This window comes from Sinohyriopsis cumingii, chromosome 17, assembly GCF_028554795.1.
Source record: "Sinohyriopsis cumingii isolate HCF-2022 chromosome 17, ASM2855479v2, whole genome shotgun sequence".
Lineage (NCBI taxonomy): Eukaryota > Metazoa > Mollusca > Bivalvia > Unionida > Unionidae > Sinohyriopsis > Sinohyriopsis cumingii.
Window position 1 is genome coordinate 103,080,860 of NC_142977.1, and position 19,283 is coordinate 103,100,142.

A 19,283-nucleotide genomic window follows, 5' to 3' on the forward strand; every position below is an offset into this window, starting at 1 on the left:
GTGTGGAAATGTTTGTCCAAGATAAAAAGAAGTTGCCTGAAGAAGTGGGAGTGTTTCAACTTCTTTTCCCAGCAGACAGACAGACAGGTTGAACTGGCCGCTAAGACGATTGGACAGGGTCACAGCGCCACCCAATCAGAATCGAGATAGAGGAGAGACCCTGATTTGGGTAGAATGATATCTCCGCGTCTTCCGGCAAGAATTAGTTCGCTGAAAGAAATTACCCAGAGTGGAGGTTAGCGTAACTCCGAATAGCCATTCGTTATTGGCAGGAAAATCTTAGAGCAGGAAATTATAAGTACAGAGAGCTTCAAATAAGGTCAGTGGGATATTTGTTCAGTCTTTTTGGAATGCGACTGCATTTTAATTGTAGGTCGTATGTATACTTTATTATTACTAGAATCGTAGTACGAAGAATTACTTTGTTTTGTTAATATGTTTGCATATTTTGAAGAAATGAGTTGATATTTGTAAAGAATTATATAGCTTGCTAGCCGTCGTAAGAGTTAATATTGTAATTCGCTATGTGGGTATTTTATAGTAGACTAACACATGTGTTCATATGATTATAGATTTTGCCATTGTTAAATATTTGTAATGTACAGACATGCATCTGATTGTTGTCAGATTGTAGTGCCATGAGATTAAATATATATGTGTATATACTGATGTGACGCAATGTATTGATGTCTGTATGACAATTCGCTGATACCATGTTATTACGCTATTGTTTACCCTGCAAGAAGTGTGTGGGAATTTCGATGTGTACGCATGCGTGACAGAAACCATGATGGCCTTACCTGATGATTAATTGTCGATATAGTGTGAGGTGAGATTCGATAAAACATATGTTAATGCCTTGTGGTTTTTCACAGGAAGCTTTGAGGGACAGACCAGCTACAGTTGGTCCCATAGTTTCAGATAGAGAGACGGAGGAAAGGAGAAGAAAGGAGAGAAGTCAGGAGAAAGTGAAGTCTGGGAGCGAAATTGGAGGAGGAGATAGTAGAGAGGGAAACGGAGACAAAGGAGGAGTTAGAAGAATGGAAAGAAGGAAGGAATTAGCAGGAAAGAAAGAGATGAGTAGATGCAAGGACGGGGGAAAATCGAACTCACACTGTAAATCACGGGATGAATTAGGCTGTCACTTGGTCGAGGGAAAGACAAGTGATTGGAAGTTATCGTTTTAATTAATCAAATTTATTAAATTGTTATTGATTGACTTTTCATCTTCTTGTTCTCTATAATTTAACCGTTGGCATTGCTGACTGGGGGCTCAGAGCTGTAAATCTACCTCGTCACTAATTTAACTTTCTAACCTCACAAGCCAGGGTGGAACTTTCATCATAATTTAATTAAATTATATTGGAAGAACCCCACCCCAATGGGTGAGAACCCCACAGTAACATATTTTTGAGGTTGAATTAATGATAAAAGGGATTAATTTCATTGGTTGAAAGCTTGCAGAAATACACAAGTTGGGATTTATTCAGTGGATTATTAATTTGAAAACAAAAAGATAATTTAGAAAATATGGGAATTATTATAATAAATGCTGGTAGAAAACGAATGAACAATGCGGGTTTATGTACATCAATATAAGTTGGTCTCACTTTGGTAGTATTATCTGTGGCTAAGATGGACAGCATTATAACTAGGGACTGTGTACTTCATTATAAGTGGTGTCACTAAATATGGTAGCAATATGATCTATGACTTCTATGGACAGTATTATAACAAGGGATTACCATATTAGCCATGGGAATTTGCCTGCTTATTGTAAATCATGGTTTTAAAGTTATTTGGTTTTGATTCAGACTGTAATTATTCAGTGAATTCTTAAATTCAGATGCACAGCTGTTCTGGTAAATTTATTATTTTTATTTATCTTACAATTTCTATACATGGGCTGAAATAGGATTAAATACATTTATGTCTGGGAGATGAACTATGTATCATAACAGTCCACTGGATGTTTTAGTAATTCCATTAAGACTCCTATCTCATTTACACCTGACAGATTGTGGCTTTAGACAGGTATTTCACATTTACCATATAGCCCCTTTAATAAATGCAGACAGCCAAACCACTCTGAACGTTTATTTAAATCAAAATGTATCAAGCCGTAATAAATCAAAATTTAAATCAAATGTATCAGGCCGTAATAATCTTTCAGTGGTTGACTGCGCCAGAACCATTTGATGCATTGTAAAACGTACAGTGGTTTCTTCATATACGAGATATGGGAGATGCATACATAGGTTAATATGATAATATGTTGAACAGATCTCTGGTAAAATATAGTGTCTTATAGTGGGTGATGTTGCTTAGGAGGATGTATTATTAGATATTTACAATTATTCCAGCATTCTTTATACATGGCATGTGGCAGCTGAAGCATGACTTCAGCATTCATTAAACAACCAGTTATTTTGCCACCAGTACTGTCTTGCTAGCTTTAGTCATTTATAGCTCACCCAACCAGAAGGCCATTTAGTAAGCTTGCAGTATGTCCTTTTCTGTGTTAAATGTTTTTCCATCAACAATTGCTTTCTTGGAGTTCATATATATGGTCCAATCTCAGTGAAGTTAGAATATGGGTTCATATCATCAAAATCTTGGATGATATCAGTAATGAGCGAGATCCATGAATGTTAATGAAGTGATCTTGTATTTGATTGCTTAACCTTGTCATCGCTTTCTATGCATTATTTCTGATCCAGATTGGATCAGACTTAGAATATGAAATTTATGATGGAAATATAAGCTTACAGACAAAATATACATGTGATGTACAATGCAAATTGAACACTGATTTACTGTAGTGTCAAAAATGCTTGATTTAGACTAATAATTCAGACTTTCATACATGTATATAGTTAAGTGTATGTGTTGGTGACTGATTGTGTATGAATACTTCTGACTTTCATATTGTGTATGAAAACTAATAGAGTGTGAAAGTTACAGAAAGTATTTGTACAGACTTAGAATATGACACCAATACTGATTATAATACAGTTCCATATTAAAAGATGTATAACTACTCTATGTCACGTGCAGGATACACATGTTTCATAGCCTAAATTCAGGCAAGCAAATAATTCTGTCTGAAATATTTGACTGCAGAAACAAGTAAGTTTTTGTTGTCAGTCCATCTGGTTTATGTCATGTCACAACCCTTAATCTATATTCTGTAATGCAGCAGATGCATGAAATTTGCTGAAACCAATAGACACCTACTATATGCAAAAACATGCATTCATTTTCAAAGTGTGCCTGCCGAGATTAACATTTTTGGCAGATCACTTAAATGTAATTCAGATGGCTAAAGTACCATAAAATCTGTGTAGTAAGTTCATATGGGAAACAAGCACACATGGAAAATAAATACTGGATTCATTGTAGCAAAAATAGGCACATATATGAGTGTACAAGAAATCATTGTCTACTACATACAATTAACGTTTTTAATTGCTTGATTACGATAGTACAGATTTTTATGGTATCCACTGCATTTCTTTTTTTGTTATGCTTTCTTTAATCATTGAGATTTAATAGGATATTAAATTTGTTTGAGAACCTTAAATATCAAAACTTTATCAGAAAACATAATGTAACAGTTTATAAAAACACGGAAATTAGCATACATGACCTTTAGTAACTTAATTTTATACTTGCTTATAAGTCAAACTGCAAACTGCATAAACCCAGCACTACCATTGCATAATGTGCTGCCAGATCTTGGTGTATCCATTTTGTTAGGAGTAATCAGTAGAAGAAGAAAAAAACATAGACCCTGATCTGCCAGTGCATTATGTGACAGCAGATTAGGGTCTCTGTTGTTTGTGGTTGGAGTCAACATGTAATCAACATTCTGATTTTTAGGTATATGCTTGTTATTGAGATTCAGTGAATAATTAGGATAACAAAAAAAGATGACAGAATATGTGCATGCAAGTCCTTCATATGGAGGCCAGCATTCCAGTTCATGTTACCCCATGACAGAAGTGATTTTAGGCATTTTGTGACCTTAAATAAACCAACAACTGCAGGTTGTGACAGTACAAAAACTTGCATTTTCATTATGTGTCACTTGTTTTAATTACATTTAAGTGTGAATCACTTTATTTAATAATTCTAGCTGCCATACCAATTTACTTGACATGTTCTAGTATAAACTGTCATCTGGTCATTTAGTTAAGGCATGAAGTGCCACTTGAATGACATAACAGGTGCAAAAGGTTCAATCTGAGACCATAGTTCCTGGTATTCCAATTAATTCTATACTCTCCCCCAATCTGATCTCCACTGTTCTGTGAAGATCTGACAGTGACCACTTAGGGGTCATGTTCTGGTGACCTTTGAATTATCCAGTGGACATGCAGCTTTTAGAAATCAGAAAGTAAATTAAATCATTGGCACACATTATTGCTCTTCAGCCAATACCCAGTCTCCAGAGTACAAATATATAAGACTTGCTGTTTAAATTAGCAATTATGATGATAATATATGTCACTAGAATATTACCCGTAAGCAATCAGATCTTCACCTAAGACAGTGGAGATCTGATTTTAATCAGTTCCCCCTGCTGGTTTGAAGATGTAGAATGGGCTCAGGGTGCCCTTACTTCATTTCATAAATGGGGACTAATGGACACAAGGGCTGTCTGGTTCAGTGGTTAGCATACTGGACTTGCATCTGAAAGGATAGGAGTTTGATCTTATCATTGGATCAGTCTAGGTCAGTTACCATGGTGTCTCCTTTTTAGCAATGCACTTTACACCAATGCCTCGGGATTGCATAATAAATGCCAAATCAAATCAAATGGTTCCACTCAGAGGTAGATAATCTTTTAATGACTGAATGTTTGGCCCATTTTGAAAAACCTTTGTACTTTAACTTTAGCAGGGAGCCTGATGTTTGGTACAGTTGTTGTGTTGTAGTGTTTAACGCCATTTTTCAGCACAAGATAGGCTATACATGGCGGCCAGTATAAATGGTGGAGGAAGAACCCTGGAAAACCCCGGGAAGAACCACCAACCCACGAGAAGCTACTGGCAGGCTTTCTCACATACCCACGTTAGCCGGGCCTGAGACTCGAATCCATGCAGACAGAGGTGAGATGGCAGTGATCCGGAACAGTGAGCACTTTAGACCACTTGGCCACTTGGGGTCCCTTGTTTGGTACAGATGAATGAACAGAAGGAGGCATGAGTGGATTAAGACAAACCCTAACAGGGGTCTCAAAATTAATGCTAAGCAGCAGATGGATCACTAAAATCTAGCCATCACCAATCTTTTTTTGCAGCAAAGATTACTGCCCATCACTAATCTAACAATTAAGTTGGCATTCAATTTCATGATCATTTAATCTGTTTATTGCCTTAATCAAGTACGTACATTTTCCAACATCCTGCCCTTGATAAGGTACAATAAATGCTTGCAGTGCAAATGGACAGGTGTTGAACTAACTATCCAACCGCTTGTCAAGTTAATTTAGCATGAGATTGTCAAAAGTGTTGAACCTGCCTGTTTTACTGCCCCCTCACCCCTCACTGATATCATTAGTGATTACTGATGATAAAAGAAGTTAATTGATATGATGACAGGTTGCAAACATGATCAAGACAAGAGACTAAGAAAATACCAGAAATGGAGGAAAAATGAACACCAATGGCTGAATTAATGACCCAGGAGAGGTTGTGATGTTGTTCACTTTCTGCACTGTGTATTCAGAGAGATATTGTCTGTTGGGTGCTTCACTGAGTATTCAGAGAAATATGAAAATGTGCAATGTGCTTAATTTGTGACTCTTGGTAGTGAAATACAGTTGCTGTTGTTTTTAGTTGATGATACATGTAATAGTAAATATTGAATTAGAAACTAAACCACTCTGGTGGCCAAGTGGTTAGAGTGTCCGCCTCGGATGGGGGAGGTTGTGTGTTTGAACCCTGGCCAAGTCATACCAAAGACTTATAAAAATGGTACTTACAGCTGCCTCGCTAGACACTCAGCATTAAGAGGTTAGTGTTAGGACTGGTTGGCCTGGTGTGAGGATAATGTGACTGGGTGGGACATCATGTTATATGTCTGCAGCATGATGCCCCAGTGCTAAACATAACTATAAACTGCCATATTAGAGACGTCGCAGTGATATGACTGAAAAATTGTTAAAGCTACATTAAAAATCCAAATCACACATACACACAGTTAGAAACTAAATTGACTTCTGTTAGATTTTAGCAGGATTAGTGAATAAGCAGGATCAGTAGAAAAAGAATTTTACTTGCTCCATGGGTCAGTGAAAATAAATCCTAATTTTGAGCCCTGCATAACATAATATGACAGACATAAACTCATAAAAAAGCAATACATTGGCCTCTGAAATTATGAAGGAAAATGGTATCCACAAAATAACTTAAGCTCTATGTCATAAATCATGACCAGACTTTGAGGATAGCTTGCATTTGAAATTAAAAGGTCACCTGTCACTTTTAGGGTTAGTAGATGAAATTCACAGAGACTATAACAAGAAATGTGTTTTGCAAAATAATTTAAATTCTGTGTCTTTTACCATGGCTAAGGTTTGTTTATGGCTTACATTTGACACACGGAAGACTCGGTATACCTAGTAACTTCATCATCACTAGCCAAGGTTCTGATGACCTTATCTTCACCTTGGCAGATCGAAGAGCTATATTGGCGCTTTGTCCAGGCGACGTCTATTGGATTTCATGTGTTGCCTCCCTTAATATGTAATGTCATCTAAACAATAGTGTGGTGCATTGCACATCCGCTGAAAATGGTGGTTGCAATTGACCTAAAAAGGATACTTTGTAAGTTTAACATCGAAAGTATGACTACCGGGTATGTACCGGAGGGAAGCCATTACAGGTGTATTTGAGTGAAAGGTGTTTGTGCAAACATGGACCAACACTGGAAAAATGCTTTTATATCAGTCCATTCAAGTTGTATTCTCCCCTTGCTTCGATCATGTAGGAACAGTGTTCAGATTTGAACAACTTAATTTTGATTGGATGCAGTGGCATGCCACCACATCCAATGAAATTCACAGACCCAAAGCAAAGAAATATCAGCTCAATATGCCAAGGTGTAGATAGGGTTAAGGTTATCGGAACCTTAGCTAGCAAAGATGTAGTAACTTGAGTTCTCTTTAGTCAAACTTTATAAGTAGCTTGCATATGGGTCAGAGAATAGATGTATTTAATTTAGGCTTGCAAGGATATGGTCACGAGAACTGTGGTAAGGAAAATTGTTTCCACTTTTAACTTGACCTGTGAACTAATACCTTTACAAAATTCTGTAAATGGCTTGCATTTGAAATTTAAAAAAAAAAAACTTAATAATATTGGGCTACAAAGGTCAAGGTTACAGTGACTGTTGAAAGAAAAATGTTTCTCGCATGATAACTTTACTTTCAGACTATATATTTTGACCAGATTTTGTGAAAGATTTGCACTTAAGGTAAAAAAATAGATGTTTGACTGGAAGACAACTTGAGTCTTGCAAAATAACTTTTGTTTGAGAGTAAATTCCTTGACCAAGCATTGTGGATGATGTGCAGTTAAAGTAAGGAAGAAAGCTATTGATTTGGAGGTATAAAAGTCAAAGGTCAGGATTTTTGTACATTTAGTAAGAAAATATAACAAGTTTAGTTCATTTCTTACATACCTTGACCAGAGGTGAAGTTGATTTAGACCCTACAGTTAGTAATCTCCTGAGTCGACCACAACCTCTGAGTGACGACATAGAGGACTGCTAAACACAAGCTGAGAATGGACTGTTCTTGGTACTCTCATTTTTTTTTGGAGTAAATTTCATCATTACACTGGGGGGGGGCGGGGGCTTTTTTAAATAAGATAATTTTGGTATATCTTTAGCTTTCATTGTACTAGGCAATTTGGTAAAAACGTATGATAAAATGTTGGGTTTTTTTCATAGTCATCAAGCGTATGAAATTTAGTTTTACTGTGTTTTCATCCCAGCTTTCCAAATTGCAGCCTGACCTGATGTTTAATTGCACAGGGCAAAAATTGGGCATGCACCCTTATATAACAAAAATCAGGTCATGGATTGCTGAAGAGTTTCATTTTAGCAACACAGTGTGATTTAAAAGTTCAGAAATGTATGTACTGGTAAATGTATGTATTAGCAGTTAACAGCATGCTAGCATACTAACAGCTGTCTGATTACAAGCAAAGTTATTAAATTATATATACAAAGATATCCATAAAACTTTAGGAAAATAAAAGGTTGAAAATCTCAAGATTTGGGGAAGATAGTCTGCTCGATCCATGCAGATGTAGATTTCTTGTCCTGAATAAAAGGGGACATAGAGGGAAAAACGCAAGTTTAAATATGCCAAGTTCATTACTAGGGATAGTATGCAGATGATGATTTTAATATTGTTGGTTCTTTTCTATCATGCTAGTTTTGATGTTGAAACTTTTGAATTGGGATATATAGGTTCAGAAATTTTCTAATACAGAAGTTTCATCCCCAGTTACTGCATGACTCTGAGCATGAGGTATTGTAAGTCTTTTCAAATTGCCCAAGTGCAATATTGAACTTTGACCTCAGTCTTGAAAATTATAAGCCATACAGTTAGCCTTTTATATTTCGTTAATTTGTTTAGGTGCTAGTATGTGGAGAAAGCCACAATTTAATTTTAGCTGAATATTTTGCAATGTTATCTATAATTTTAAATAAAGTTATTGGAGATGAAAAGTTTAGTTTTGCATTGAAGTTGCGTGCAGGTAGTTTGTCTTAGGTTTGGTTTGCTCTTTTGTTTAACATACAATAATATAAACACTTTAAAATTATAGAGTGTCTAAGGAAATGTGTGTGTGTATATGTGTGTGTGTGTGTGTGTGTGCAGTTTGGATTGTTAAAGTAGCTTTAACAATTTTTCAGTTATATTGCTATGATGTCTGCGGTGTGACAGTTTATAGTGAAGTCTAACACTGGGGCATCATGCCGCAGACATGTAGCATGATGTCCTACCCAGTCACATTATTCTGACACCAGGCCGACCAGTCCTAACTGTGACTGACTCTAATGCCAAGGACCTAGTGAGGCAGCTGTTAGTACCATTTTTATAACTCAGCCAGTGTTCAAACCTACATCCTCCAGCATCTGAGGCAGACGTTCTAACCACTAGGCCACTGGAGCAGTCATCAAGGGAAGTAAAGTGACATTACACCCAGGAACACATCCGGGTTGCTGAGTCAGACAGATTATTGTGGGAATCGGTCGCACACCCTTCTAGTCATGAGTCCAAAACTGTAGCAATTTAGCCACCTTTGCCGCTTCTGATTAAGGGACAACTTAGCCTCCTATTCATGAAACAGTCTGAGCACAGAAATTGATCTAAGACTTGAAGATGCCAAATTTACAAAATCTAGAAACCATAATATACTGTACATTTCTTGACAACTAAGAAATATTGCAATGATAGAAGCTGACATATTTTTAATAAAGGTAATAAAGAAATTTGGATAATTGCACCTTTGTTTAGGGAAAAGATGTGGAATCATGCTCAGAGATCAAATGTTCTTTGTGAGTCCTTGTACAGTTTTGGGGTTTAGGGGCTGCTGGTACAGAGGGGGTGAATAGGCGGTAGAGATAGTATCTTAAGTAAGTTTTATCTTTCCAGGGCACCATGCTTTCCATAAATTTTTTTCACAGTAAGAAAAGAGATCTTCACCTCCCAGCTGATAGATCATGTAGGAATGTATTTCACTGAGAGAAAAAAAACTCATGTAGGAATGTAGATATAGGGTGAGATTATCTTTGTCTGGTTCAAGTGACTACCTTTGAGAACTAGAATTTCTGTACTAGCTGCTTTATGTCCATGTTTTGGTATGTATTGGTTAAACTCTTAATACAGTACATCCAGATGTGCAGTTATATAATGAAAAGTTGTTCTGTCATATTAATATACTGGTGATTCTGTTTTTTCCTTTTTCAGTCCACCATTGCCAACTAGTAAGTTTGGTTCATTGCAAAGCAGTATATCAAGGCTAATCATATGTTCAGAATTTTGGCACTGGAAAAGATTACCGTAGCCTGGAATTAGTTAGCAGTGTTGCTGGACAATTAAACGTTATTGGATTTGGATTTTTTTTTTTAATGTGTAAATCCTCATACAAACAGCACATTCAAACTTTAGTTTGTTATTTTTAAGGGGCGGATTGGTAATTTATTAAAAAAAACCAAAGGCCATAAGAAGTGCATTATTTTGCCCATCTGTGTGTTTGTAAGTGCATATGCATGATCAAACACATCACATGGTCTTTGACTGTTAATGTATTTGACATATAGGTGTGCCGTGGCATAAGATAGATGGTAGTCATGGACCATTATTAGATTTTGATCAAACGCATGTGTATATGAGTGGAATGAGGCTGATTTGCTGCAGATTTTAATTGCAAATTGTGCACATTTTTCCTGAGTGGGGGTCTGTTAATTTACTTCTCCACCTTGAATTCCTCATTTGTAGTTTCCAAGTGAATGACTTTAATCACAGAAAGAGATGTTCACAGACTGTTTATTTTAATTAGCAAAGATCTCAGGAATGGCCCCATGACTAATATGTCATAATCTAACTTGAAGCTGCGTTTAGATATTGTAGCTACACGTATATTGTGCCTTGTTTTGTATAGTCACAGTTATTTTTGCTAGGCATCAGTTTTTTTTAATTTTCATAACTAGTTACATTTTGGTGGTTCTTTATCTTCACATTTTTAAAACTTCACTTTTAATCAGCATGGCATATCCCGTGTTATGCTAACATGCCATTATACCTAATACACGTGCTTCAGGGGACATATGATGACTACATGGTGTACTTAACCATATAAAACAAATCATAGTAGAAAGAGTTGTATAAACTGGAAAATATGTATAAAATGTATTTAAGACTGTCTGCACAAATGAATGATTAGGTGATTCATACAGCAACTATTTTATTGTGCAGTCATTTACAGGGCTGGAAGAATTGGGTCACCCAGGATAATATTTTTGAGGATATTGCAAGAAAAAATCCAGGTCAATCATCCTAGACAAACTTTTGGGCATGAATGATGGAATTTTACCGTCCAAATGAAATTTCAATTTGATCCAGATTTTTTCTGACATGCTGACAAATCCATTCTTGTACAAGAGCTTAAAATTTTCTGCTTATGCCATTGTCCCATACATTAATCACAGTATTGATTTAGAGCTGTTTAAGATATTGACCATTGTATGACCTTTTCCACTAGAATGAAAAATTTATAATTAACCCTCTCCCTGCATTTGAGAAAAAGGGGACATTTTCTTATGAAGGATTTGTGGAAAAAACGAAGGTAGAACTTGAAAATGTGACGTGCAGATATTAACACAGTTCACACAATCTTCGGTCCTAGAACAGACCCTGCTTTTGTTTAACCCTATGACATGTCACAAATTGTAATAATTGCCAAGATGCAGTTAATTCAAATTTCCATGGCCTGAAACTGATGTTGTTTATCATTGCAAAACATAATTTCCAGTGTGCACGACGGTACAGATCTTCCTAACTACTTTAGTTCTATCATGGTCTACTTTGAGATCTTATCTGAACATTGTAGAAAAAATTCATATAGGTTCAGAGCAGAATGAAATAAAAAAATTCTGAGACCAATCAAGGATAGGTGTGGTGTCATTTGCAAACCCTATACTTTTATGTTCTGTATTATTTACTACTAATATCTTTATGACCTCTTATCAGCATGGACAGTATCCTTGTATAAAGTAAAAACAGGTTTGGTAAGACAGGGTCTCCTTGTCAGTACACCAGCTTCTTAACAGTGTGTGTGAGTTTGATTTTTGATGTAGCAAATTTTTCAGTCATATCTCTACAGTGTCTTCAGTGTGGCAGCTTATATTGATGTCTAGCAGACATGTAGGATCATGAATCACCCATTCACATTATCCTGACACCTGTCCAACCAGTCCTAACACTTACCTCTTCATTGCTGAGCACCAAGCAAAGCAGCTGCTAATACCATTTTTTTTAAGTATTTGGTATGACTTGTCTGTGATTCAAACCCATGACCTCCCTTATCCGAGGTGGATGCTCTAACCATTTAGGCCATAGGAGTGATCCAACTTCTTACTGCAATGAAGTCTGATATAAAACCATTCATTGGAACTTCTTACTGCAATGAAGTCTGATATAAAACCATTCATTGGAACTTCTTACTGCAATGAAGTCTGATATAAAACCATTCAATTTGTAACTGTTGAAAATACATTTGTTATAAATATCTTAAAACTGTTTTAATGCAGAATTCCCAAAAGTAAACTACACTGTACTTTATACAGTACCTATTTCTGGAAAATTCCATGAACATTCTTAAGCATATTTTTCCTATAAATGTAAATTTTCAAGAATTAGACATATAAGAGAAAAAAATTAAAGTTAAAAGGATACAGATCAGAATATAAAGATTAAAGCCATGTGTATATTTGTTATTTTCCAGTGAACTTCCGAAGTGTGGTTAAGATAACTGTAGACAGCAGCTTTTTTTAATGAACTTCTTAAGTGTGGTTTAGACAACAGTCTTTCTAATGAAGTTCTGAAGCATAGTTAAGATAACTGGAGACAACAGTCTTTCTAATGAAGTTCTGAAGCATAATTAAGATAACTGGAGACAACAATCTTTCTAATGAAGTTCTGAAGCATAGTTAAGATAACTGGAGACAACAGTCTTTCTAATGAAGTTCTGAAGCATAGTTATGATAACTGGAGACAACAGTCTTTCTAATGAAGTTCTGAAGCATGGTTGAGATAACTGGAGACAACAGTCTTTCTAATGAAGTTCTGAAGCATAGTTATGATAACTGGAGACAACAGTCTTTCTAATGAAGTTCTGAAGCATGGTTGAGATAACTGGAGACAACAGTCTTTCTAATGAAGTTCTGAAGCATAGTTAAGATAACTGGAGACAACAGTCTTTCTAATGAAGTTCTGAAGCATGGTTGAGATAACTGGAGACAACAGTCTTTCTAATGAAGTTCTGAAGCATAGTTAAGATAACTGGAGACAACAGTCTTTCTAATGAAGTTCTGAAGCATGGTTGAGATAACTGGAGACTTCTGAAGATGACCAAAAATCTGCCGTTCAAGATATCTGCTGGCATATTATATCTGATTCATGCGTATAATGCAACATAATAAACACAAATCAATAGATCTACATGTATTCATTAATTTATTTAGACCATTATTTTATATACAGCACATGTACGGCTAGCAAATACATGTGCATATATATTATATGATGACATCGTAAAATAAAATGTGCATGTATCAATAATCTGGAGAACTTGTTAATCCAGACATATTCACTGGGAATGAAGATCTTCCAGATTAACAAGGTTCCAATGTATATGTATACGTATATATATATATCTTTGTGCAAATTTTTCTCTCACATAAAAATAACTATTTACAAGTAACGTCTAAATATACATACTAAAATACAGGGACCCTTGTTGTAAGCTTGTTTTCATATCTCTTGATTAGTATTAAAATGACTTTCCACATTTCTTTCATAATTTAGATATTAAAATATAATTATGAAGAATGTGTGCAGTCTTTACACCCTTTTGTACTATCTTTATGTTAGCTAGGAGGCACAAGTTAAGTATCCAAGTGAGAGAGAGTTTGTTTGTTTTGGATGTAGTAGATGTTTTAATTCTGCTATAAACACCCAGAAAATGTAATTGATTCCCTTTTCAATCTTTTAATATGTCTGTTTTATAAGTATACAAGTACATTTATGCGGAACAGCTACAACCACGCAGGCAAACCCCACAATAGCATGGGGGCCTGGGCATAGTGGGGGTCCAAAATTCCTATCAAATAACTTGGTTTTTTTTGGAAGGGGCCCCCATAATTAAGTTTTGGAAAGGGGGCGGGCCTAGAACTTTCTGATATGCAACCAAGGTAAAATATTTTATACCAAGTAGAATGTATGAATTGAGACTACTAAGAATATAAATTTGAATGCACCACCAATATGTAGACTCAGACAAGTGTATTTTTACATGTACGTTTCTCTCAGAGTGTATTTATGTTTTTAGTGTGGTTCAGTAAAAGAGATAGTCTGCATAGGTTGCATTTGTACAGTACTGCATAACCGCTCCGGTGGCCTAGTGGTTAGAGCATCCGCCTCAGAAGCGGGAGGTCATGGGTTTTAACCCCGGCTGAGTGATACCAAAGACTTAACAAAAATATTACTAATGGCTGCCTTACTAGGCACTCAGCATTAAGAGGTTAGTGTTAGGACTGGTCAGCCTGGTGTCAGGATAATGTGACTGGGTGGGGCATCAAGCTACATGTCTGCAGCATGATGCCCCTGTGCTAGACATCACTATAAACTGCCACACTGCAGATATTGTAGTGATATGACTAAAAAAAATTAAAGCTACGTTAAAAATTCTAATCAAACACACACAGTACTGCATAAGTCTGCTTAGTAAATTAGTCAAGAGTTAAGTTATATACACTAGGTGAGCAATACTAGGCCTTCTTAGGCCTCTTGGTCCTTTATTTTATAGCGTGAAGATGTTTTAGAAATTCTGGTGGACATTGGAACCAAAGCATCCAATAATAAATTATTTTACTGTCAAGGTAATGGATGGAAGTGAAGCCTCAGGCCAGAACTGTAAGTCGTTATTTAATTGTATAATATGATCATTTGGCTAATGCCTTTTATTTCTGCTTTCAGATTACTAGTGGGTGCCCCTAGATTGAATCTTTTCCCCAGTATAAAAGAGAAATTCACAGGAGGTGTGTATTCATGTGATGCCACATCATCAGTGCAGAATGAATGTGAACAATTACTAAAGACTGAATACAGTAAGTTGTCTATGAAATAACTATGAGCATTATCCCCATGTTTTCAGAGAAAAGTAGAAATTTTGTGATACATAAGTATGTACATAATGCCATTGTGATACATATGTATACACATACATAATGTCCTTGTGATACCTATGTATATAAATGTGTAGTGTCCTTATGAAACATGTATATAAATACATAATGCCATTGTGATACATATGTATTATACTTGTATAATGCCCTTGTGATACATAATGTCCTTGTGATACATATGTCTACACATACATAATGTCCTTGTGATACATATGTATACACATACATAATGTCCTTGTGATACATATGTATATAAATACATAATGTCCTTGTGATAGATATGTATGCACATACATAATGTCCTTGTGATACATATGTCTACACATACATAATGTCCTTGTGATAGATATGTATACACATACATAATGTCCTTGTGATACATATGTATACACATACATAATGTCCTTGTGATACCTATGTATATAAATGTGTAGTGTCCTTATGAAACATATGTATATAAATACATAATGCCATTGTGATACATATGTATTATATTTGTGTAATGCCCTTGTGATACATATGTATATACATACATAATGACCTTGTGATAGATATGTATACACATACACAATGTCCTTGTGATAAATATGTATATACATACATAATGTCCTTGTGATAGATATGTATACATATACATAATGTCCTTGTGATACATATGTATACACCTACATAATGTCATTGTGATACCTATGTATATAAATGTGTAGTGTCCTTATGAAACATATGTATATAAATACATAATGTCATTGTGATACATATGTATTATACTTAGAAGTATGTAGTTGTTAAGTTGAAGTTAGCAATTTTATAATTCTTTATATGCAAATTAACTTGGAAAATACAGACAAAATGGATTGCTCAAAACCTAAATATTAAATTCAAGCAGAAAAGTCACATGCTTAATTATATTATATAAACTTTAGAAGAAAAACAACTACAGTGCTTCCTTGCTCTAGTGTCCCTCATTATACCATTTCCCTGTTATATTGCAGATATGGTCATGAATTCCACTGAAGTGGTCACATTTTCTTTTATCCTTGTTACTTGTTATATTGTTATTTTTGTTCTTGGCTTATGAAAACCAATTATTATGTGATATCATATAATTTTAAAATAAGACCATGATTTTAGTCCAGCTTGGTTTTCATTTGATTAATCAAATTGCTCATTCTGTGAGCTTTATTGCCAGCATTAAATTTAATAGCAGCAATATTTTACCTGTCTCTATTGCATAGCTATTACTTTTTCATGCCAAAAAACCTGTATCTTTTGATTTGAATAGTTCTTCCCCCAGAGTGGAAAATTGTCAGTAAGATATGATCCACTCATTGGCCTTACATGTCCATGTGCAGACCATTAAAGCTGTCAAAGTTTTAGGAAACATCTCCTTAATACCTGTCAGTCCTAATGATTGGTTACCCAGGCACCTGTTCAGAGAGAAATTGTATTAAATGTGAACCTTACTGCTTTGTTATAGGTTAATATAGGCCAAATCCCAAGAGAGGTATAAGTATAATTATTACTAATATAAGTGGCAAAAAAGCGAAATCTGAGCATAGAAAAGGGCAATCAATATATTGCAGAAGATGGAATGAAAAACTTACATTTAGTTTTTGCTACTTATCTGGATCTGCAGTTAAAATTCTTGTTACAAATTGGCTAAGGTGGCGCTCTACAGTTTCAAATTTTGCATAGGGTTAGAATTTTAAAGAAAAAGAATTTCCCCAGGTTTCCTCACTGGTTATTCTGGCTACTTAAAAGACCTTGTATATCTTAGATGTATATATATATATATGTTCAGGTATAGTCCCTCCATCAGGACCTGTTCCATTGCTGGCCTACAGTAACTTGGTTGAGTCTTTCACTCAGCCTCAAGAACCCAGAGCTCACTTCATCTTGAGACTTTGTTTACATGGGAATGAGCTTCCTCATGAATCAGAATATAGTCTGGATCCCACATGACCTGATGAAATGAATCCTGATATTTCTAGAGCCACTATGAGCAAGGTTCATTTTTACCTTTTCCTGTTGGAAACCCTGAATGCCGCTGCACATCTGGTTCCCTTAGGACATCTCCTTCTACTGTTCCTCCTTCTTGCAATCATGGAAACATTGCAGATATTGACTCTCAGCTCTGATTCTGTTAAGACCAGATTTTTTCATCACCACCTATGTTGGTTGATGAATTGGGACAGGTTTCTGACTGGTGTCCCCTTGGATACACCTGAGCCCCACTCCCACTCCCACACATCAGATTCTGGTTGGGGCATTCATTTAAAACCAGAAGGTTTGATCCTCCAAGACCACTGGACTCTGGATGAATTGTCCCTTGACTTTAGCAGTTTAGAAAATTGATCTCCATTTCTAGCATTGCAAAGGTACATTGACAGCGCGAGGGGTTGATGTACCATGGTCTCCCCCAACAATGCATCTGTTGTAGAATAGTACATGTCCAACATCAAATAGGTACACATGATCCTTTTCTTTACATGGAGGTCTGGAACCTCCTATGCTGGGTAGCATCGGAGGACATCACGACCTAAGTTCACCAAATTCAAGGCAAGAAGAATGTATAGCCGACAACCTATCCACATCAGGGAAAATAAACCTCATGGAATGGCCTCTACACTGCTCGGTAATAGTCTCATTTTACTCTTTGAGGAAAGCTTGTGGTGGATTTATTGTGACCAGACTCAACAACAGATGACCTTGCACATCCCTCCACTCCCGTAACAGAGGGCATGGGTAGTAGATGCATTCAGCTTCCATATGGCATAGTATGTTAATACAACTCTATGGTCTAAAAACAAGAAATAGAAAAGAGTGAGAAGCAACAAGCTTTGTAAAATTCAGTAAATAATTTAAGTGAAAATGTTAAAATAAAGGAACTTGTGGTATTGCAAATTAAATCCCTATTAATACTAGAATTATAGACACAGATGCTAATGATTAAGGTTCTGAATAAACTTTAGTGGAAATCCAAATTAAATTCTATGCTTGAAGTGTTGATGTGCCTGTGGTGGCTCGTGTAGTGGTAATGGTCAATAGACATTTGTTGGATCACAATAATTCAGTCCAAGAATATATCCTTACTTGTAATTTCATTTTAAATTCAAGTCTCTTTTTCCAAGAATGTTATTTTTGAAGAGCACTTTGTATTTCCAGTGAATAAATAACTTGAATAAATAAATTTCCAGCCCAGATGAACTAATGAACACAGCAATAATGCAATTGACTCTGCCAAGATTTAAAGTACGAATTAATAACATCAAGAAAAACAAGATTATATAGTCCTGTCTGGTCTCAGGTCATAATTAGCATTTTCTTAAAAACTATTACCTAATGGAAAAAAACTACAAGTATTACTAGATACAATAAATTGTAATAAAGAACACAATGTCCTTGACTTGCACAAAAAGTAATAATCCTAATAATTATCTCATAAACATAGAGAATATTTTAGCTATGTATTTGTTTTTCTTACAGAATAAAACAATAATGATTCAGGTCAGCTAGAAAATGAACTTGATTTCAGACAAGGTCAAGTCCAACATCAGTTTCACATTATCAATAGCATATATTGAAGTTATAAAAATTTTAAAAAAACAATAATGTTCACATATGCCTTTCCACCATCATGACTTTTGCCACAGTTTTACCAGATCATATCACTTCCCATATGAGACTCATAGCCTCTCTGTGGCCTCAGCAATCTTCTTGACCGCCTGATAGTCAACCAAGGTCATTATCATAGACAAGGGATCATCTGTCACAACAGTGAGGCTCCCTCCTTCACACAGCCTTCACCCTCTCTACCTTCACACTTGGCTCATCACAAGTGACCTATCTGCTAGAACAAGTTTATGGGCCCAGTTGCCAGTTGCATTATTCCAGCCAGAGTCTACAATTCCAAGTGGAGAATCAGTTGTTATAGATGCAACATACCTGTCAAATTGTATTGGGTTACCCGTAATGTGTAAATTTTTTTCTCCCATTTTCATCAGTGTATGGCCATACAAACTTTTTGTACGGTTCTTTTTTATAAACATTCGTGTTTAGTTTTATTAAATTTTGCCCAAAAAAATTAAACATGGGAGTCTGGATGTAATTTTTTTTTAAAATCGAACATGATCCAGAATATTTTAGCTATGCACACGCAAGATGGGGATAACTCTGATATGCTTTGGAAAGTTACAAAAGCCAGGAATGCCGAAATTTGGTTAAGTTGAAGTATCCTTCTTGTAACGAAACGAATAAAAATATATTAATATTGAAGAAAGTGTTTAGATAGCTTTGTT

General features: G+C 35.6%; 1 protein-coding gene across 2 annotated transcripts in view; it reads left to right on the forward strand.

The window, feature by feature from the left end:
* Positions 1–19,283, forward strand: part of LOC149779581 (integrin alpha-PS1-like) — a 169,138-nt gene that overhangs the window by 56,543 nt on the left and 93,312 nt on the right. For both annotated transcript variants that reach the window (XM_089940326.1, XM_089940327.1), the window contains exon 2: positions 14,777–14,907. In XM_089940326.1, the coding sequence (XP_089796452.1) occupies positions 14,777–14,907 (131 nt within the window). The remainder of the gene's footprint in view (positions 1–14,776; positions 14,908–19,283) is intronic.